At 40.2% G+C, this 23,178-nt stretch overlaps 1 protein-coding gene across 4 annotated transcripts in view; it reads left to right on the plus strand.

Moving 5' to 3' along the window:
• The window catches only part of PRKG1 (protein kinase, cGMP-dependent, type I), a 1,377,467-nt gene that overhangs the window by 1,199,233 nt on the left and 155,056 nt on the right, over nucleotides 1-23,178 (plus strand). For all 4 annotated transcript variants that reach the window (XM_018041139.1, XM_018041140.1, XM_018041138.1 and 1 more), the window contains exon 8: nucleotides 1,552-1,617. In XM_018041139.1, coding sequence (XP_017896628.1) covers nucleotides 1,552-1,617 — 66 coding nt within the window. The remainder of the gene's footprint in view (nucleotides 1-1,551; nucleotides 1,618-23,178) is intronic.

A 23,178-nucleotide genomic window follows, 5' to 3' on the forward strand; every position in this document is an offset into this window, starting at 1 on the left:
AATTGAAGAGACTGGAATAGAAATTTTAGAATCAGAAGAGAACTTTGTATGGTATGCAGATTACAAATACACAAATTTCAATAGGTTTTTTCTTTAGTAGCAATAACCAATAAAAAACAGAAATGGAAAAGCAATGCCATAAGCGAAACTGATGATATAAAAGCCTGAAGAATACTTTTTATAAAAATGCCAGAGCCCAAGTGAAAGAGATTAAGAAAGATTAAGACATAATGCTAGATCTGAACAAGTAGACATGCCATGCTCTTGCAGGGATAATTAATATAATCAGAATGGCTTTCTTCTGAAGTCAATGTAAAACTGTGATACAACTTTACTAGAAACCTGTTGTGGGTTTCTTCAGAAGTGGAAAGTGATTTTAAAGTCTGTATTAAATATGAATGCTTGAGTATATCATCAGGATATTTCTGGAAAAGAATTTTGGTAAGGAGAAACTGCTTTCCCAAATAGTAATAGTTACTACAAAGCAACTGCAGTCGTTAACAGCATGATACAGCAACAGAGAAAGAAAAGATCAGTGAAGAAATTACAGTGCAGATGTATTTGTGAGAACTTTGTGTGTTTTGAAAAAATAAAATACACTGAGAATATCTTTATTTTCAAAACTTTAAAAGCCTGATATTAGAAACATATACTGTTCCAATTGTGATTTTTAGAAGATGTTATTAAGACCATATTATTTCCTATGTACATATCTCTGTAATGTATTTCAAACATATATGTATCATTAATTAGATTAGCTTAGACATTTTTCCTTTCTAGGAAACAGAGTGCATTTTCTAGTATAACTTAATGTTTCCATGACAGTGGTACTATTACATTTTTAGTAGCTCAAAATGTGAATGTTAACTTACCAAATCCACCTTTGACCACTGGATAAGAAGAGACAGATTTTTAAATGTTTAAGAAGTTGATAGATACTGCTGCAGCAGCCAATTAGATGCTTGTAAAGCGACAGTACATATATGCGTATTTCAATCAGAGTGATTAAGATTTGTTGAATATTCTTGAAGAACCTATAAACTCTGGTACAGGTGAATAACTGTTTAAGTTGCCAAAAGTTTAGCCACATAAGTACAGGGTCTTTAAAGTATGAAATTGATTAAAATATATCCATAATTCTCAAAGTAATAATGATAAATTCATACACAAATGGATTAGGTACTTAAGTTTCTAGAATTATATCTACAGATCTTTTCTAAAGTTTATTCATGTCTTTATTATCATCTAGTCAACTCATTAACTCTCCAGATAGGATAGGGGATGGTGACACAAAATTTTGTTTCATTTGTGTAAGTGAAACTTTAAGTTTGAAGATTATAACTACTGGATTGTAATTGTAAAATCTCTGTTATTAATAATAAAAGTTACATGGTTTCTCAGGACAAAGTAATTTGAACCGTGAACAAATCTTAAACCTGAAAGAGGAAAAATCAGAAGAGCATAATTTAATGTCTTGAATTAATTACAATGAACACTTTTCTCTGTTTTTAAAGGGTGCTTTACTTGAACTGCTCTCTATTTTTCATACAGGGAAGATGTGAGAACAGCAAACGTAATTGCAGCAGAAGCTGTAACCTGCCTTGTGATCGACAGAGAGTAAGTGCTTTGCTTTCTTATGCATATTACACACTCGTATCAGTGACACACACAAGTTCCTGGGATGAGACATCACTTCATGGAGCTATTAATACTTGTTTTATATCTTTTTATTGAAAATGAGTTTTATATTTGATTCTCATTCCCCGTTATTCTTTTTTTTTTTTTTTTTTTTTTTTTTTTTTTTTTTTGAAAATTAATTTCCTTTATTTTCTTTTTTTTTTTATTAATTTATTTTTTTTTTTTAATTTTAAAATCTTAAATTCTTACATGCGTTCCCAAACATGAACCCCCCTCCCACCTCCCTCCCCACAACATCTCTCTGGGTCATCCCCATGCACCTGCCCCAAGCAAGCTGCACCCTACGTCAGACATGGACTGGCGATTCAATTCTTACATGACAGTATACATGTTAGAATTCCCATTCTCCCAAATCGTCCCACCCTCTCCCTCTCCCTCTGAGTCCAAAAGTCCGTTATACACATCTGTGTCTTTTTTCCTGTCTTGCATACAGGGTCGTCATTGCCATCTTCCTAAATTCCATATATATGTGTTAGTATACTGTATTGGTGTTTTTCTTTCTGGCTTACTTCACTCTGTATAATTGGCTCCAGTTTCATCCATCTCATCAGAACTGATTCAAATGAATTCTTTTTAACGGCTGAGTAATACTCCATTGTGTATATGTACCACAGCTTTCTTATCCATTCATCTGCTGATGGACATCTAGGTTGTTTCCATGTCCTGGCTATTATAAACAGTGCTGCGATGAACATTGGGGTACATGTGTCTCTTTCAATTCTGGTTTCCTCCGTGTGTATGCCAAGAAGTGGGATTGCTGGGTCATAAGGTAGTTCTATTTGCAATTTTTTAAGGAATCTCCACACTGTTCTCCATAGTGGCTGTACTAGTTTGCATTCCCACCAACAGTGTAGGAGGGTTCCCTTTTCTCCACACCCTCTCCAGCATTTATTGCTTGCAGATTTTTGGATCGCAGCCATTCTGACTGGTGTGAAGTGGTACCTCATTGTGGTTTTGATTTGCATTTCTCTAATAATGAGTGATGTTGAGCATCTTTTCATGTGTTTGTTAGCCATCCGTATGTCTTCTTTGGAGAAATGTCTATTTAGTTCTTTGGCCCATTTTTTGATTGGGTCGTTTATTTTTCTGGAATTGAGCTGCAGAAGTTGCTTGTATATTTTTGAGATTAGTTGTTTGTCAGTTGTTTCATTTGCTATTATTTTCTCCCATTCAGAAGGCTGTCTTTTCACCTTGCTTATATTTTCCTTTGTTGTACAGAAGCTTTTAATTTTAATTAGATCCCATTTGTTTATTTTTGCTTTTATTTCCAGAATTCTGGGAGGTGGATCATAGAGGATCCTGCTGTGATTTATGTCTGAGAGTGTTTTGCCTATGTTCTCCTCTAGGAGTTTTATAGTTTCTGATCTTACATTTAGATCTTTAATCCATTTTGAGTTTATTTTTGTGTACGGTGTTAGAAAGTGATCTAGTTTCATTCTTTTACAAGTGGTTGACCAGTTTTCCCAGCACCACTTGTTAAAGAGATTGTCTTTACTCCATTGTATATTCTTGCCTCCTTTGTCAAAGATAAGGTGTCCATATGTGTGTGGATTTATCTCTGGGCTTTCTATTTTGTTCCATTGATCTATATGTCTGTCTTTGTGCCAGTACCATACTGTCTTGATGACTGTGGCTTTGTAGTAGAGCCTGAAGTCAGGCAAGTTGATTCCTCCAGTTCCATTCTTCTTTCTCAAGATTGCTTTGGCTATTCGAGGTTTTTTGTGTTTCCATACAAATCTTGAAATTATTTGTTCTAGTTCTGTGAAAAATGTGGCTGGTAGCTTGACAGGGATTGCATTAAATTTGTAAATTGCTTTGGGTAGTATACTCATTTTCACTATATTGATTCTTCCGATCCATGAACATGGTATATTTCTCCATCTATTAGTGTCCTCTTTGATTTCTTTCATCAGTGTTTTATAGTTTTCTATATATAGGTCTTTAGTTTCTTTAGGTAGATATATTCCTAAGTATTTTATTCTTTTCGTTGCAATGGTGAATGGAATTGTTTCCTTAATTTCTTTTTCTACTTTCTCATTATTCGTGTATAGGAATGCGAGGGATTTCTGTGTGTTGATTTTATATCCTGCAACTTTACTATATTCATTGATTAGGTCTAGTAATTTTCTGGTGGAGTCTTTAGGGTTTTCCATGTAGAGGATCATGTCATCTGCAAACAGTGAGAGTTTTACTTCTTCTTTTCCAATTTGGATTCCTTTTATTTCTTTTTCTGCTCTGATTGCTGTGGCCAAAACTTCCAGAACTATGTTGAATAGTAGCGGTGAAAGTGGACACCCTTGTCTTGTTCCTGACTTTAGGGGGAATGCTTTCAATTTTTCACCATTGAGGATAATGTTTGCTGTGGGTTTGTCATATATTGCTTTTATTATGTTGAGGTATGTTCCTTCTATTCCTGCTTTCTGGAGAGTTTTTATCATAAATGGATGTTGAATTTTGTCAAAGGCTTTCTCTGCATCTATTGAGATAATCATATGGTTTTTATTTTTCAATTTGTTAATGTGGTGAATTACATTGATTGATTTGCGGATATTGAAGAATCCTTGCATCCCTGGGATAAAGCCCACTTGGTCATGGTGTATGATCTTTTTAATGTGTTGTTGGATTCTGATTGCTAGAATTTTGTTGAGGATTTTTGCATCTATGTTCATCAGTGATATTGGCCTGTAGTTTTCCTTTTTTGTGACATCTTTGTCAGGTTTTGGTATTAGGGTGATGGTGGCCTCATAGAATGAGTTTGGAAGTTTACCTTCCTCTGCAATTTTCTGGAAGAGTTTGAGGAGGATAGGTGTTAGCTCTTCTCGAAATTTTTGGTAGAATTCAGCTGTGAAGCCGTCTGGACCTGGGCTTTTGTTTGCTGGAAGATTTCTGATTACCATTTCAATTTCTGTGCTTGTGATGGGTCTGTTAAGATTTTCTATTTCTTCCTGGTTCAGTTTTGGAAAATTGTACTTTTCTAAGAATTTGTCCATTTCTTCCACGTTGTCCATTTTATTGGCATACAACTGCTGATAGTAGTCTCTTATGATCCTTTGTATTTCTGTGTTGTCTGTTGTGATCTCTCCATTTTCATTTCTAATTTTATTGATTTGATTTTTCTCTCTTTGCTTCTTGATGAGTCTGGCTAATGGTTTGTCAATTTTATTTATCCTTTCAAAGAACCAGCTTTTGGCTTTGTTAATTTTTGCTATGGTCTCTTTTGTTTCTTTTGCATTTATTTCTGCCCTAATTTTTAAGATTTCTTTCCTTCTACTAACTCTGGGGTTCTCCAACTCTTCCTTTTCTAGTTGCTTTAGTTGCAGAGTTAGGTTATTCATTTGACTTTTTTCTTGTTTCTTGAGGTATGCCTGTATTGCTATGAACTTTCCTCTTAGCACTGCTTTTATAGTGTCCCACAGGTTTTGGGTTGTTGTGTTTTCATTTTCATTAGTTTCTATGCATATTTTGATTTCTTTTTTGATTTCTTCTGTGATTTGTTGGTTATTCAGAAGTGTGTTGTTCAACCTCCATATGTTGGAATTTTTAATAGTTTTTCTCCTGTAATTGAGATCTAATCTTAATGCATTATGGTCAGAAAAGATGCTTGGAATGATTTCGATTTTTTTGAATTTATCAAGTTTAGATTTATGGCCCAGGATGTGATCTATCCTGGAGAAGGTTCCATGAGCACTTGAAAAAAAAGTGAAATTCATTGTTTTGGGGTGAAATGTCCTATAGATATCAATTAGGTCTAACTGATCTAATGTATCATTTAAAGTTTGCGTTTCTTTGTTAATTTTCTGTTTAGTTGATCTGTCCATAGGTGTGAGTGGGGTATTAAAGTCTCCCACTATTATTGTGTTATTGTTGATTTCCCCTTTCATACTTGTTAGCATTTGTCTTACATATTGCGGGGCTCCTATATTGGGGGCATATATATTTATAATTGTTATATCTTCTTCTTGGATTGTTCCTTTGATCATTATGTAGTGGCCTTCTTTGTCTCTTTTCACAGCCTTTGTTTTAAAGTCTATTTTATCGGATATGAGTATTGCCACTCCTGCTTTCTTTTGGTCTCTATTTGCGTGGTATATCTTTTTCCAGCCCTTCACTTTCAGTCTGTATGTGTCCCTTGTTTTGAGGTGGGTCTCTTGTAAGCAGCATATAGAGGGGTCTTGTTTTTGTATCCATTCGGCCAGTCTCTGTCTTTTGGTTGGGGCGTTCAACCCATTTACGTTTAAGGTAATTATTGATAAGTGTGATCCCGTTACCATTTACTTTATTGTTTTGGGTTCGAGTTTATACACCCTTTTCGTGTTTCCTGTCTAGAGAATATCCTTTAGAATTTGTTGGAGAGCTGGTTTGGTGGTGCTGAATTCTCTCAGCTTTTGCTTGTCTGTAAAGCTTTTGATTTCTCCTTCGTATTTGAATGAGATCCTTGCTGGGTACAGTATTCTGGGCTGTAGGTTATTGTCTTTCATCACTTTAAGTATGTCTTGCCATTCCCTCCTGGCCTGAAGAGTTTCTATTGAAAGATCAGCTGTTATCCTAATAGGAATCCCCTTGTGTGTTATTTGTTGTTTTTCCCTTGCTGCTTTTAATATTTGTTCTTTGTGTTTGATCTTTGTTAATTTGATTAATATGTGTCTTGGGGTGTTTCGCCTTGGGTTTATCCTATTTGGAACTCTCTGTGTTTCTTGGACTTGGGTGATTATTTCCTTCCCCATTTTAGGGAAGTTTTCAACTATTATCTCCTCAAGGATTTTCTCATGATCTTTCTTTCTGTCTTCTTCTTCTGGGACTCCTATAATTCGAATGTTGGAGCGTTTCATATTGTCCTGGAGGTCTCTGAGATTGTCCTCATTTCTTTTAATTCGTTGTTCTTGTTTCCTCTCTGATTCATTTATTTCTACCATTCTATCTTCTATTTCACTAATCCTATCTTCCGCCTCCGTTATTCTACTAATTGTTGCCTCCAGAGTGTTTCTGATCTCATTTATTGCATTATTCATTATATTTTGACTCTTTTTTATTTCTTCTAGGTCCTTGTTAAACCTTTCTTGCATCTTCTCAATCCTTGTCTCTAGCCTATTTATCTGTGATTCCATTTTGATTTCAAGATTTTGGATCATTTTCACTATCAATATTCGGAATTCCTTCTCCGGTAGATTCCCTACTTCTTCCACTTTTGTTTGGTTTGGTGGGCAACTCTCCTGTTCCTTTACCTGCTGTGTATTCCTCTGTCTCTTCATCTTGGTTATATTGCTGCGTTTGGGGTGGCCTTTTTATATTCTGGGAATTTGTGGAGTTCTCTTTATTATGGAGCTTCCTCACTTTGGGTGGGGTTCTATCAGTGGCTTGTCAAGGTTTCCTGGTTAGGGAGGCTTGTGTTGGAGTTTTGGTGGGTGGAGCTGGGTTTCTTCTCTCTGGAGTGCAATGGAGTGACCCGTAATGGGTTACGAGACATCAAAGGTTTTGGGATAATTTTGAGCTGCCTGTATATTGAAGCTCAGGGGAGTGTTCCTGTGTTGCTGGAGAATTTGCGTGGTATGTCTTGTTTTGGAATTTGTTGGCCCTTAGGTGGAACTTGGTTTCGGTGTAGGTATGAAGGCATTAGATGGGCTCCTATTGCTTAATGTTCCCTGAATTCAAGAGTTCTCTAATGTTTTCAGGCTTTGGATTTAAGCCTCCTGCTTCTGGTTTTCAGTTTTATTTTTACAGTAGCCTCTAGACTTCTCCATCTATACAGCACTGATGATAAAACATCTAGGTTAAAGATGAAAAGTTTCTCCACATTGAGGGACACTCAGAGGGGTTCACTGAGTTATAAGGAGAAGAGAAGATGGAGGGGGTAGTTAGAGGTAACTGGAATGAGATGCGGTGAGATCAAAAGAGAAGAGAGCAAGCTAGCCAGTAGTCACTTCCTTATGTGCGCTCTATAGTCTGGACCGCTCAGAGGTATTTACAGAGTTATACGGGGAAGAGGAGAGGGAGGAAGTAGACAGAGGTGACCAGGAGGATCAGAGAGAGGAATGAGTAGGAGAGAGACAAATCCTGCCAGTAACCTGTTCCTTAGGTGTTCTCCACTGTCTGGAACACACAGAGATTCACAGAGTTGGATAGAGGAGAGATGGGGGAGAAAAGAGACAGAGGCCACCTGGTGGAGAAAAAGGAGAGTCCAGAGGAGGAGAGAGTGGTCAAGCCAGTAATCTCGCTCTCAGGTAAACTGGGATAGTGAAGTTTGGGTTTTTAAATGTACAAAATTGACCACAAAAACCTAAGAGCAAAGATTAAAAATCTAGAGTAGAGGTTGGATTTTCAAAGATACAATATTAGAGAGAAGCAGAAGGAAAAAGGAAGAAAGAAAGAAATAAAAAAAAAGAAAGAAAAAGAATTATTAAAAAACAAACAAACAAACAATCAAGAAAAAAAAAAAAAAAAGCCATCAACAACCATCCAAAGACTGTATATGGTGTTTGCCTTAAAAAAAAAAAAAAAAAAAAAAAAAAGTCTTTTTAAAACAAACAAAAATATAGTAATAATAGGTTATAGAAATAAAAATTAGAGGGGAAATAGAAGACTTAACAATTAAAAAAAAGTTAGAAAAAAAAGCAAAAAAAAAAAAAAAAAAAGGAATGATTTTAAAAATATCTGGCCCTTTCTGGTGTAATGGGCCGTGTGGGATCACTTCCAAGGTGGTTCCCTCTGTTTAACTTCCTCTGTTTGCTGGCTTTTTAGGCTCACTAGTTTAGTTGCGCTGTGAGGAGGGGGGCTGCTGCTAACAAATAGCACTGTCGTGTGCACGCAGTATCTCTGCCCAGCTTGACCTGTCCTTTCTCGCGGCGCACAAACCGCTCCAGCTCTAGGATGCTCAGCCGGGAACCGTCTGGGGCCGGCCCTAGGCTGCGTGCACTTCCCCGGTCCAAGCCGCTCAGGTTCGGCGCTCAGGCAGCCCTCAGAGGCACAGATTCGGCTGGAACTGCGCTTTGTGCCCTTCCCAGTTCCGAGTAGCTCAGGAGTTTGGCGAACGCGATCGCCGCGGCTTGTCACCTTTTCTGCCGCTGCTGCTCAGCTTTCTGGGCGGACCGCTGGCGCACCCCGTGCGGTAGATTGTGACTGTCCAGCACCCCCAGAAGTCTTAGCAAAGGAGCTTGCTTGCAGTTAGGTCCCGAGTCTGCAATTGCCCCTTTCCAGTCCTTACGGCTCTGGCTGCCTGTCCCCGGCGGGGGATGGTCTGCAGCCGGCTTTTCCCGTTCCGTCCTTTGTTCTGTGCTCGGTCCTGGCGGTGTCTTATGTTCAAGCTTTTCGCGTGGTAGCTATCCCACAGTCTGGTTTGCTAGCCCAAGTTAGATCGTTCTGGTTGCGCGTGGGGCGTTCCTGCCCGATTCTTACAAAGCACTGCAGCCCGCGCCTCCCGCGCGTCCCTGCCCTGCCCCCGCTTCCCAATGGCGGATGCAGGCGTCTGCGCTGCTTTTCCGCTGGGGGAGTTACTGTTGGGCTTGTAATCTGTTGGTTTTAATTATTTGTCTATTTTTCCTTCCTGTTATGTTGCCCTCTGTGTTTCCAAGGCTCGCCACAGACTCGGCAGGGAGAGTGTTTCCTGGTGTTTGGAAACCTCTCTTCTTAAAATTCCCTTCCCGGAACGGGCTTCCCTTCCCGGGACGGAGCTCCCTCCCCACCTCCTTTGTCTCCTTTTCGTCTTTTATATTTTTTCCTACCTGTTTTTGAAGACAATGATCTGCTTTTCTGGTTGCCTGATGTCCTCTGCCAGCCTACATAAGTTGTTTTGTGAAGTTTGCTCGGCGTTGAAATGTTCTTTTGAGGAATTTGTGAGGGAGAAAGTGGTCTTGCCGTCCTATTCCTCCGCCATCTTTCCCTCTCCCCCCCCCCGTTATTCTTGGAAGTGGTTCACTCGGCCATTCTAGCTTTATGATTTTCAATAAGATGCTTAAACCACCGTGAACTTCACCTCAGTTAGGTCATTTGTGAACTGGGGATAATGCAACATCATGTTGTGAGCATTGATGAGAACATGTGAGAAAATCATCTGTCCAAGTGGTCTTTACCCAGGAGACTCTCAACCAGTGCTATTGGTGTAAATTTTTAGCAAATAATGACTAATAGTACTTTCGATTATACTTTATAATTTATAAAATATTTATAGTATATTTTATAATAATTATAAACTAGTACATATTTATACACTATAAATTTGTTGTTATTATTGTTACTAGGAAATGGACTATTGCTTGAGCACGTGTTAGTTTTCTCCTCTATTCTTCCATCCTCAGATTCCTAAAATAGAAGTATTTAGGAAGACACTTCTGGAGAAAGCATCAGTTCTAGACAGAGGCATGTTTAGGGCCATTCCAAGTTTGTTCGGTGACACATCCACCCGTTCCTTCTCTGTATTCTTCCTTGCTAGTCTCATTACCTGAATGCTTTATTGGTTAGACTAAAATGTCAGATTATTTTATTGACTCTCCAAGAGCCTGAGTAAAATGCTCCCCTACCTGGAAGCAGGCCTCCAAACATTTTCTCATTGCTGTGTTTGTGGATGCATGATCACAAAAGCCAAGTGCCTGACCTAGAAGAACTGTAAGGCGTCCATTTTAGTGGCGCCATTGCAGCTGGAACAGGCTGTGTCAGTGTGAATGAAAGCGAGTGGCGGATGTGAGCAGAACGATGGAGCTGGATTCTGAGCTCAGGGGACTCTGGGTGCAGAGAAATCCCACTTGATTTACAGATCTTACTTTTGAATGCCCCTCTGTGCTGGATCGCTAGAACCGGAGGGCATCATTGCAGGATGATAGCCACGTGTGTGTGTGTGTGTGTGTGTGTGCGCGCGCGCTCAGTCACTTCAGTTGTGTCCAACTCGTGACCCTATGAACTGTGGCCCACAAGGCTCCTCAGTCCATGGGATTCTCCAGGCAGGAACACTGGTGTGGGTTGCCATGCCCTTCTCCAGATGATGTCTAAGCTACTGCTGCTAAATCGCTTCAGTTGTGTCCAACTCTGTGCGACCCCATAGAGGGCAGCCTGCCAGGCTCCCCCATCTCTGGGATTCTCCAGGCAGGAACACTGGAGTGGGTTGCCATTTCCTTTTCCAATGCATGAAAGTGAAAGTGAAGTCGCTCAGTTGTGTCTGACTCTTAGCAACCCCATGGACTGCAGCCTACCAGGCTCCTCCGTCCATGGGATTTTCCAGGCAAGGCTATTGGAGTGAGGTGCCATTGCCTTCTCTGAGATGATGTCTATACCCATGAATATTTCTGAAATAGATACTCTTCCTCTGGTTCCCAGAAAAAACAACTACCTATTCATTCTTTCTTTCATTTGATTAATGTCTTTTTGAGGCTTTATCACATAAAAGGCATTGTTAGGTGCTATAAGAAGAATTAAAGGAGCAGCACAGATTCTGGTTTGGGGGGTAACTTCTAGTAGAGGAACTGTGGCATTTATACAAATAACCATCATGCAAAGAAGAATGTAAGAAGGGTCCAGAGCCCACAGTTGTGGGAGTCGACAACTTCTGGGGAGAATCCGAGAAGTCTTCCTGAAATAAATGGTTTCATTAGGTAGATCTAGAGTGACTAGCATCAGCAGTACTCAGATAGAGCTATAAGCCATTTCAGCTGACTAAAGTAAGGCTGCATTAAGGTAGCTGGAGGACGAAGTGTGACAAATAAGTTCACAAACATGTTGGGGCTGGTTCAACAAGATCACCAGGTGGCGGATGAGGGTAACCCTGACAATCCTATGCAGCAAAATAGCGTCAATCACTAGGACACTGAGAAGGCTATATGAGGTGGATTAAAGGGAGAAGACACAGACAGAGTATCTGGCTGCGGCTGCTGCTGCTGCTGCTGCTGCTGCTAAGTCGCTTCAGTTGTGTCCGACTCAGGGCGACCCCATAGACGGCAGCCCACCTGGGATTCTCCGGGCAGGAACACTGGAGCGGGCTGCCGTTTCCTTCTCCAGTGCATGGAAGTGCAGAGTGGAAGGGAAGTAGGCAAGAGTGCTGCTCCCGCAGTTGCTGCCGAGCCGCTCCAGTCGTGTCTGACTCTGTGCGACCCTAGAGACGGCAGCCCACCAGGCTCCGCCGGCCCTGGGATTCTCCAGGCAAGAACACTGGAGTATCTGGTTAGCAGTCTGTAAATCCAAGTGGTCATCATGAGATCATAAATAGGAGGCATGTGTAAGAATAAAGACATGAACCCAGAGGGCTGAGGCTTCCCTGCATGTGAAGGGGAAGAAAGAAATTTAGAAGACCTAGAAGGAGTGTAGAAAAAGAACTAATTTGGGAGGCATAAGAGTTAGTCAATAAAAATATCATGAATTTGACATACAAGTTTGACGCTCAGGAACAGGTGCCTCGCATCAGGTAGACTATGTGGGACAAGAATGCTTGTTAGAGTTAACTTAAAATTACCCTAAAAATTGCTTACATAGAGTTAACGACTGAGGCCATGAAACTGGATGGAACTGCATGAAAGAATAGAAAAGATTAAAAGACCAAGTTTAGAATTTGGGAAAATTCTTACATGTAAAAGTGAGGCAGAGGAAGAAAACCAGTGATAAAACTGCAATGTTAGCAATCAGAACAGTATAGGAAACCTCAGATACCAAGAGAAGATTTCAAGAGAAAAAGGATAATCAGCAGAAATAAATGCAAGTGAGAAACTGAGAGGCATACACATAGAGGGAAAAGGGCAACAAATTTAGCAACCTGGGAGAAAAATATATAATAAAATGGTGAAAGTGGAATCCGGATGTCAAAGAGGGAGTCGGTACTGAGGAAGTGAGAGCATTGAGACTAAAGGATTTTTTTTTTCTTTCAAGAAACTAGGCTAAACAAAGAAAATAAAAAAGAGAGAAGGGCGGGCACATGAGACACTAGTGAGGTCTTGGAGAGTTTCCTTGTGATGGTTCTGCACAAACCTTGAGGAAGATGGGCTTTCCAGGCGGTCCAGTGGTTGAGACGTTGTGTTTCCTTGATTGGGAAACATCCCACACGCCATGGTGGCCAAGAGGCAGGGCAGAGGTGGGGGTGACACGCGATAGAAACGTGCCGCTGTGCACACAGAGGAGGAAATAGTGAGCAGACAGGGGAAGAGAAATTGGAAAACATGTTTTTGTTTTTTTTTCAATTTTCTGAAGATAGTGAGAAAGAGAATAGGTAGAAAATTTGTAGAGATGTAAACAAGAAAATTATGGTAGCTTGAATGGCCTTAAAGCACAAGGGAATCTGATGAGGGAAGAATGACAGTGAGGCTGAGGGTTTGCCTGCTGATTGAGGATGGATGTGTATTTGTATCAGGTTATACGTCTACTTTCCTTTGTAATGATTCTACCTGGAAGATGGGATGTTTAACCAAAAAGGAAACTGAAGTCCATAACATTTTAATAACTTGTTAAGGCTTTGTGGTTAATATTCAAGCCCAGATTAATCAAGTCATGGAAACAGACTGTTGGGACCCTGAGAGTTATCTAGTGTAGGTGCTTCAGTTCTATTGACTGAGATCCCAGGAGATGAAGGAGCATCAAGCAGCTCACCTCCATTTTTTTCCCCACCTCCATTTTTTTTTTCAAACCTACTCATATATAGTGTGCAGCGAGGAGTGTATGGACTTGGTCAAATAGAGTCCAAAGCTCAACACTTGAATCTTTACTACACCATGTTATGACAGTATGGGCAATTTATTTTAATTTTATTTTATTTTAAGTCTCAGTTTTCCTGTCTGAAAAATGGGAGATGCCTAAATTATAAAATTGTTTCAAAGATCAAACAATTTAATATATGTCAATGTCCACACACAGCACAAGGTATGTAGTGAGCGTTCAATCAATGTGCCCCTTCCTCTTCTTAGAGAAGGTACTGGAATCTCCTGGATTTAGTAGTTTTTTCTTTCTACTCAGCATAAGTTTATCTTCAGAAGTGTATACGGAGAACTTACCTAGAGGAAGGTCTAACTTAAAACATAAATAGAGAGAAGATGGCTTGAGTCTAGGGCTCAAGAGGTGCATTTCTATGCTCTTATCAGAGGAGTTGGGATTCCCACCAAATGTTGAATCCCAGCTTAAAAAAGAAATTAAACTGTAACTGAAGAATCTTGTCATAATCCTGCTGCTAGTACCTAATTTATGGCCAATTAAGGGAGCACCAGGGCTTCACCCATGCAAACAGATGGCAAGCATTAGAACTGTCAACACATGGAGCTTCTTTCACAAATTTACAACTGAGGCACCATGTTATGTAAGCCAGTGATTATGCTTTATTATTCCAGAGGGAGAGCAAAAGAGCATCATTGTAACTTAATCACGCATGTTGGAAATTAAAAAAAAAATAAGTTCATGGACAAACTAGAAAGTGATAAACAGATACATGTTGTTCTCAAGAAGCATTCTCTGCGGACTGGTTTCTTACGTTATTTTCATAATTATCTGCAGTGATTCTAAAATTCATGAAAATTGACATAAAGAAATTTGAATCTAACAGAACTATGTCCATTAATAACATTCTTGAATACATAAAACACAACTAAGTATATTTAGAATATATTATTTTAGAATCCATGAAGAGAAATAAATGTGAACGTAAGTATATCTTTGTGTCCCATAATCAGTTATGCAATCCACTTCTTCACTGGTGTGGTAAGCTATTAGTGAAGTTAGGAGTTTAAGTAAGATGACATTTTTTGATACATTGAGATCACTGAATATTTACTAGTAATTTTATTACTGTTTTTAACAAAGAGTCACATATTTTCCCCCAGAAAATTAAAATCTAAGAGTCTCAACTCTATCCCTCATTTACTGTATAACTCCAAGATGCAGCCAATTGGTTGTGAAAGTTGAAACGTTTTCATACTGGTTGGTAAACAGCAATGGTATGAGCTCCCTTTGTCTTTCTCCCACCCCTTTGCTCCCTGGTCCTCTGCTCCACCCAGCCAGGAATCTCCAGACCTATCCTTGACCCAACAGCTAGAAAAGGGTATTTGGCATATACCAGGACCAGCATCCATGGATATGGAAATGGCAACCCACTCCAGGATTCTTGCCTAGAGAATCCTGTGGATGGAGGAGCCTGGTGGGCTGCTGTCCATAGGGTCAAACAGAATCAGACACAACTGAAGCAACTTAGCATGCATGTATGCATTGGAGAAGGAAATGGCAACCCACTCTAGTATCCTTGCCTGGAGAATCCCAGGGATAGAGGAGCCTGGTGGGCTGCTGTCTGTGGGGTTGCACAGAGTTGGACATGACTGAAGTGACTTAGCAGCAGCAGCAACAGGACCAGTATCCATCCTGATCCATCAATTCCTGTGTCATAAGACTTGTCCCAAGACCTATACAAAATATAGTAGCAAATAGATTACCAAGAAAGATTGGACATAGAGAAAAAGTCACTGGAATTGGTAGGCTGAAGACTATTTCTCAACACCCAAACCGGAGCTAGGTATTAAAACTGAGTTTAGAGCCAGACGAGGAAATTTTTACGTTTATTCATTACAAAAGATAAAGATGAATGCCTGTTTCTGTATCAGTTACTTGGGCTACTGAGATGAGCAAGACACAAGTTCAGTGTAGGTCTGAAAACTGAGTATATAGGGCAAACTCAATTATATGAAAATTTTGGTTGTTATTCCTTTATTGGTGCTGGTAGCAAAGCCTCCTCTCTGTTTATTCATCCTGTCCTCCTCAGCTAGCCTCTTTAGCCTCATCTGCATCAGTTTCCAGTGAAAGTGCTTCTGATCCCAGCCTCTACCCAGATCTACTCTTGCTTGTGGAGGGTTGGTGCCTTCCTCCATTCCCTGTTTGCTGTTGCTATTCAGTGTCAACTCCAAGTTGAAGGCAAAATAAACAAGAATACTGAATCCATGCTCTGGGCTCTGTAGAATAAGCAATGGACCAGTCAAGCAGGAGTCAAGGAAGGCGCCCATATCAGGACTTAGGATGTCAGAAGAGATGCAAAAAGATGACAGATTAGTAGTTATTCAGCTTCTCCCAGGAAGGGTGCTGTTGATGTTCCTGACAAGCAACTTGGTGAAGGGTGAGACTCGCTAAGGCTCGTGCTCAAGGAGGAACAGAGGATCACAGAACTTCCCCACAAAAATGATGGGTTAGTTAAGTGCAGGAGGTTTATTCCGAGTGGGGTATGTAAATATGAAGCCTTAGCTCCATGACTTAAACCAAGGATAAAATAAGCTTTTCTATAAAAGGTCAGATAGTCAATATTTCACACTTCGTAGGCCAAATGACCTTTCTTGCATCTACCCAATTCTACCATTGTAATGCAAAAGCAATCAAAGACAATAAGTAAATGAACATGTCTTTGTTTCAATAAAGCTGTATGAATGATGGAATTTGAATTTCATATTGTTTTTAGAGGTCAAGAACTATTATTCATCTTTTGAAACTTTCTTGTTCCTGCCACTTAAAAATGTACAAATTATTCTCAGCTAATGGCCATACAAGAAACAGTCAATGGGCTGAATTTGACCTGTGAGCTGTAGTTTGCTAACCCCTAACGTACTTAACCAACATAAAAAAAATTGATTGCTTCCTCCAGTGGTACTGTTCTGATCTTCCTCCAGGCTCTGCTCCACCTGTCTTTTAAATGAAGCAAAAACAAAGAATACTGGTTTGAAGTGTGTTCCGCTGTTGGTCTTCCCAATGCCATCTGCCAGCTTCCTTTCCTCTCTCTGATGCCCTTTACCTCTGGTTCCCTCATCACATTACTCTTCTACAGGCACTACTATTTCCCATTACACTCCCCACCCCTGCCACACACACATGCTTTCTTATTTATCTTTTTGTTTATACCACATGACATGCAGGATCTTAGTTCCTCCACCAGGAACTGACCTTGTGCCCCACTACAGTGGAAGAGCCTAATCACTGGACTGCAGGAAAGTCCCTGGTCCCTATTCTTCTTAATTTCACCCTTGCAATCTCAAGGACTTCACTTCAGGCTTTGTAGTAATTTGAGTAGTAGCTACATAGAGATGAAGATGATGATGGTCTGTGGGTAACTTACATTTTAATGACTTACCCCTGAAGACTGAAAAATCACAAAAATCCAAAGGGTTTTAGAATTTCAGGTGTCGTGGAGGGAGAGGGGAGAACCGTATGGAAAGATTTGATGACAGTAGAATCTTTCCATCACGGTTCTTTTTTTTTTTTCTTTTTTATTTTTACTTTATTTTGCTTTACAATACTGTATTGGTTTTGCCATACATTGACATGAATCATAGCCAGGACATGGAAACAACCTAATGTCCAGCACGGTTCTTACCCTATGTTCTCACCAGGCCAGTCTCATGAAGGCACATGCATCCAGTGGCACGTGCCCCACCTATGTCATCTGTTTCCTTGTATGTATCTGTTATCTTTATATACCTGCCAGTCTTTGTCCACATGGTAAGACTGTGGGAACTCCAGATACCATAAGCGTGTAGTCACACTACTTAACTGATAGGGTGATGAATTTAAAATTTTTCAGGGCCTCAGCCTGTCCCACAGTCTGAGTGGATTTTACTTTGGTTCATTTTCTAGAATGAAATCCGGGGTGATGTGAGGATAATTGCAGGATGAACATGAGAAGACAAATGTATTTTGCTAGAATGTGATCATTCAGTTGTGATCATTTGGGCTTGTCTTTTTTATGGAGCTATTATTGATTGGTGTGCTTTACAAAAAATATTTATTAAGCAGGAGAGATAAAATCCAGAAGCTTGAAAGAGAGTCATTATACTGGTTCATTTTAATAATGGAAGTTGAATTATAGCATGCCCTGAGAAAGCCTGATATAACTACAAAATAAGCACATAGCTACTGGAAAAAGGTCATATCCAGAGGTAGTTTAGTATTAATGGGTTAAACTCATGGAAAGAGGTGAATGGGACTGCTCTTCATCACATATGTGTGTTGTAGTGCTTTAAAATTGTACACCCGCCTCCTCTTGCAAGTAGTTATAGAAATTATATATAGCATGACTGACTAGAGAACTCACTGAGAAGGCCTGGTCTATATTTAAGGAGTTTCGAGGCAAATGCATAATATGACACTACTTATTTTTATTCCTATTGTATACATAATTTCCAGCTCTAATTTGTTGAGTCCCAAACACACTGAGCTTCTATCAGTATTCTTTGATAAATTTGACTCTATTCAAAGTAAAAGGAGTTCAATGTCATTAGTATGTTGGTAGGTCATTAGTTAAAATTTAGCACTTTTTTGTTTAAAAATTCTTATTAAAAGTGTTTTAGATATTGATCAAGTTAGTCAAAAGGTCATAGCAGAAATTCAGGATACAGAAAGTACAAGGAATTGTCACAGACCTCAGGCCATTAAGAGACGATTCAAGGAAAACATTCTTCTTCCCCTATCCTTCTCTCCACCCTCTACCTTGCTCTGCTGAGACTAAGAACTAGACCTTGTTGTGGAGAGCTGTTTATGGAACTGGATAATATTGGCATTTTGAATCAGAGAGTTGGTTTTGGTAGAGGGCTTTCCTGTGCACTGGAGAATGTTTAGTGGGCATCTTGACCTCTACTCACTAAATACAAGTTAACATTCCCCAAAAACCACAATGTGACAACAGAAAGTGTCCCAAGATATTTCCAAGTGTCCCTCGGGGAAATCACCCTTGCTGGGAAGGACGCAGCCACGCTGGCTAGCTGGCAGTAAAGTGCTCTGATGTCATGGAAGTAGCACTTATGCCAGAGGTGTTCCAGAGAAAGCTGCTCAAACAGGGAAACTACCTGACGGCAGGTGTGCTGGGGAAGCTGCTGGCTGCTTGGTATTGCTGAACTCCAAGTACTGTAATAGCCATAGCCTGGAGAAGGTTGTACAAAAACGGAGCAATCTGACTGGAGCCAGGAAGCAATCGCTTTACTCTTGCAGTATCTCCCCAGTGGCAAAGTTTCAGCGCCAGTTGGCAAAGAAAAACATTTAATGGCCCAATCCATTTTTTTTATAGAGCAGTTAAAAAGGGCGAATTTAGAACTGAAATACAATAAATAAATCAATAACCAGTACAGATTACAAGCTAAATCCTATTCCAAGGTCCAGAGCCATAAATAGCAAGTCTTTGTCTCAATTCAGTTCAGTGCACTTCAGTCGCTCGGTCGTGTCCAACTCTTTGTGACCCCATGGACTACAGCACGCCAGGCCTCCTTGTCCATCACCATCTCCCGGAGTTTACCCAAACTCATGTCCATTGAGTCGGTGATGCCATCCAACCATCTCATCCTCTGTTGTCCCCATCTCCTCCCGCCTTCAATCCTTCCCAGCATCAGGGTGTTTTCAAATGAGTCATCTTCTCGCATCAGGTGGCCAAAGTACTGGAGTTTCAGCTTCAACATCATTCCTTCCAATGAACACTCAGGACTGATCTCCTTTAGGATGGACTGGTTGGATCTCCTTGCAGTCCAAGGGACTTTCAAGAGGCTTCTCCAACACCATGGTTCAAAAGCATCAATTCTTCAGCACTCAGCTTTCTTCATAATCCAACTCTAACATCCATACATGACTACTGGAAAAACCATAGCCTTGACTAGATGGACCTTTGTTGGCAAAGTAATGTCTCGGATTTTTAATGTCCTCTCTAGGTTGGTTATTACTCTCCTTCCAAGGAGTGAGTGTCTTAATTTCATGCATGGAATCTTTTAAAGGAGGTCACCATTATTTTCACTATCTCCATCATAGTCTCAGTTCAGTTCAGTTCAGTTGCTCAATCATGTCCACTCTTGGCGACCCCATGAATCATAGCACACCAGGCCTCCCGGTCCATCACCAACTCCCAGAGTTCACACAAAGTCTTGGGCATTGAGTCGATGATGCCATCCAGCCATCTCATCCTCTGTCATCCCCTTCTCCTCCTGCCCCCAATCCCTCCCAGCATCAGGGTCTTTTCCAATGAGTCAACTCTTCGCATGAGGTGGCCAAGTATTGGAGTTTCAGCCTCAACATCAGTCCTTCCAATGAGCACCCAGGACTTGTCTCCTTTAGGATGGACTGGTTGGATTTCCTTGCCATCCAAGGGACTTGCAAGAGTCTTCTCCAACAACACAGTTCAAAAGCATCAATTCTTCGGTGCTCAGCTTTCTTCACAGTCCACTCTCACATCCATACATGACCACTGAAAAAATCATAGCCTGACTAGACAGACCTTTGTTGGCAAAGTAATATCTCTGCTTTTGAATATGCTATACAGGTTGGTCATAACTTTCCTTCCAAGGAGTAAGCATCTTTTAATTTCATGGCTGCAATCGCTATCTTCAGTGATTTTGAAGCCCCCCAAAATAAAGTCTGACACTATTTCCTCTGTTTCCAAATCTATTTCCCATGAAGTGATGGGACCAGATGCCACGATCTTAGTTTTCTGAATGTTGATCTTTAAGCCAACTTTTTCATTGTCCTCTTTTCACTTTCATCAAGAGGCTTTGTAGTTCCTCTTCACTTTCTGCCATAAGGGTGGTGTCATCTGCATATCTGAGGTTATTGATATTTCTCCCGGCAATCTTGATTCCAGCTTGTGCTTCTTCCAGCCCAGCATTTCTCATGATGTACTCTGCATAGAAGTTAAATAAGCAGGGTGACAATATTCAGCCTTGACGTACTCCTTTTCCTATTTGGAACCAGTCTGTTGTTCCATGTCCAGTTCTAACTGTTGATTCTTGACCTGCATATAGATTTCTCAAGAGGCAGGTCAGGTGGTCTGGTATTCCCATCTCTCTCAGAATTTTCCACGGTTTATTGTGATCCACACAGTCAAAGGCTTTGGCATAGACAATAAAGCAGAAATAGATGTTTTTCTGGAACTCTCTTGCTTTCTTCATGATCCAGCGGATGTTGACAATTTGATCTCTGGTTCCTCTGCCTTTTCTAAAGCCAGCTTGAACATCTGGAAGTTCGCAGTTCACATATTGTTGAAGCCTGGCTTGGAGAATTTTGAGCATTACTTTACTAGCGTGTGAGATGAGTGCAGTTGTGCGATAGTCTGAGCATTCTTTGGCGTTGCCCTTCTTAGGGACTGAAAGGAAAACTGACCTTTTCCAATCCTGTGGCCACTGATGCATATTGAGTGCAGCACTTTCACAGCATCATCTTTCAGGATTTGAAATAGCTCCACTGAAATTCCATCACCTCCATTAGCTTTGTTCATAGTGATGCTTCCTAAGGGTCACTTGACTTCACATTCCAGGATGTCTGGCTCTAGGTGAGTGATCACACCATCGTGCTTATCTTGGTCATGAAGATCTTTTTTGCACACTTCTTCTGTGTATTCTTGCCACCTCTTCTTAATATCTTCTGCTTCTGTTAGGTCCATACCGTTTCTGTCCTTTATTGAGCCCATCTTTGCATGAAATGTTCCCTTGGTATCTCTAATTTTCTTGAAGAGATCTCTAGTCTTTCCCATTCTGTTCTTTTCCTCTATTTCTTTGCATTAATCGCTGAGGAAGGCTATCTTATCTCTCCGTGCTATTCTTTGGAATTCTGCATTCAAATGGGGATATCTTTCCTTTTCTCTTTTGCTTTTTGCTTCTCTTCTTTTCACAGCTATTTGCAAGGGCTCCTCAGACAGTCATAGTTTGGCCCCAGGTAAATAGCAGGGAGGGAACACAGCTCCACCCATCTATAGAAAATTGGATTAAAGATTTACTGACCATGGCTCCGCCCATCAGAACAAGACCCAGTTTCCCCCTCAGTCAGTCTCTCCCATCTGGAAGCTTCCATAAGCCTCTTACCCTTTCAGAGTGCAGACAGACTGAAAACCACATCACAGAAAACTAAGCAGTCTAACGGACCACAGCCTCCTGTAACTCAGTGAAACTATCAGCCATGCCATATAGTACCACCCAAGACGGGCGGGTCGTGGTGGAGAGGTCTGACAGAATGCGGTCCACTGGAGAAGGGAATGGTAAGCCACTTCAGTATTCTTGCCTTGAGAACCCCAGGAACAGTAGGAAAAGTCTTTGTCTGTGTTGGAGTAATTCCTGATCAATACAAGTGCATTAAAAACCATGAAAAATTGCCATTTCAGTATGGGAAAAATAAAAACGGCAGCGGGGGAGGGGGAACTAAATCTGGACAAATGTGTTATGCCTCTAGCATCCGAAAGGACTTATAGGACAAAAGGATATGTGAGTCGTCTAAAGTTTGAATAGGGATTTTACAAGTAAGAAGGGAGGGTAAATATAGCTCCTGTACAAGGAAGGGCAGACACAAATATGAGGAATTGGAAAATGTTATTGTACAGAAAAAAAGTGGAATATAGCAAGAAAAGAGGATTTATGTGTCAAGGAACTGAACACTGAACTAGACAGGTGGTTTCCTGGAAAATACTGTTAGAAAGAGATGAGGACAGATAATAAAGAAATATCATAATAATCTCAAACTAAAGGTATATGATTTATCCTCTGGGCAATAAGAAACCATCAGATGACAGCTGCTACTACAGTTTGTAAATACTTGCTTTTGAAGGAAGAGAATAGAAGATTGATTCCAATGGGATGAACTCAAACAGGGAAAGTAATAGGAGACTAAGGCAACAGTCCTAGAGGTTGCTCACTGCAGTTTGAGTGTAAATTTAAATCTGATTTGGGGGCGGCGGGGGGGGGGGGGCGGTGTGTTAGTTGCTCACTCATGTCCAGTTCTCAATCCCATGGACTGTTGCCTGCCAGGCTCCTCTGCCCATGGAATTCTCCAGGCAGGAATACTGGAGTGGGTAGACATTCTCTTCTCCAGGGGATCTTCCCAACCCAGGGACCAAATCCAAGTCTCCTGCGTTGCAGGTGGATTCTTTACCATCTCAGGCATCAGGGAAGCCTTAAAGTAGATTTCGGGGAATAATTAAATGTGAAATGTTAACAAAAAAAAATGCTTCTGCCTTGGGAGACTTGGCAGATGTCTATAACAGATCAAAAGTATGAAAGACAGAGCAGGTTCAGATGAAAGTACTGGGCAACTTGGTTAAGGATATACCTTCAGACTGTCAAAATGGTATTCAGATATTCAGATGGAGAAGTCCATTGACAGAAATGAGTTGTTTTCTTTTTTCGTGACAATCAGATGATAAAATGAATAGTGATATTGGATTTCACCGTGTATCAATTTTAAAATACCACAATCACAGCTTTCGTCTTGTTAATTACAACTGTTTTATTTTACACCAAGGAGTAAATAATTCCTTTTTCCCTGTTAATGCTTAAAACCTTTCTGTATTTCTGAGGCTTGCATTTTTTTTCCACTGAACGTTTTAAGAACTGTTACTCAGAGACTCAGCAGTGTCTTTGGAATTCCTAAGCCAGTTGTGTGAATGAATAAGAAAAATCTGTGAAAACTTTTAATTTAAAAAATCAATCTTAATTTCTTCAGTTTTAAAGGGGAGAGTTGAAATTTCGTATTTGAATTATCTTTATAAGTCTTCTGTGTAGGGCTTTGGCTGTTAATTTGGGAAAGGGACTATAGTGCTTC

The sequence above is a fragment of the Capra hircus genome, chromosome 26 (genome assembly GCF_001704415.2).
Source record: "Capra hircus breed San Clemente chromosome 26, ASM170441v1, whole genome shotgun sequence".
NCBI lineage: Eukaryota > Metazoa > Chordata > Mammalia > Artiodactyla > Bovidae > Capra > Capra hircus.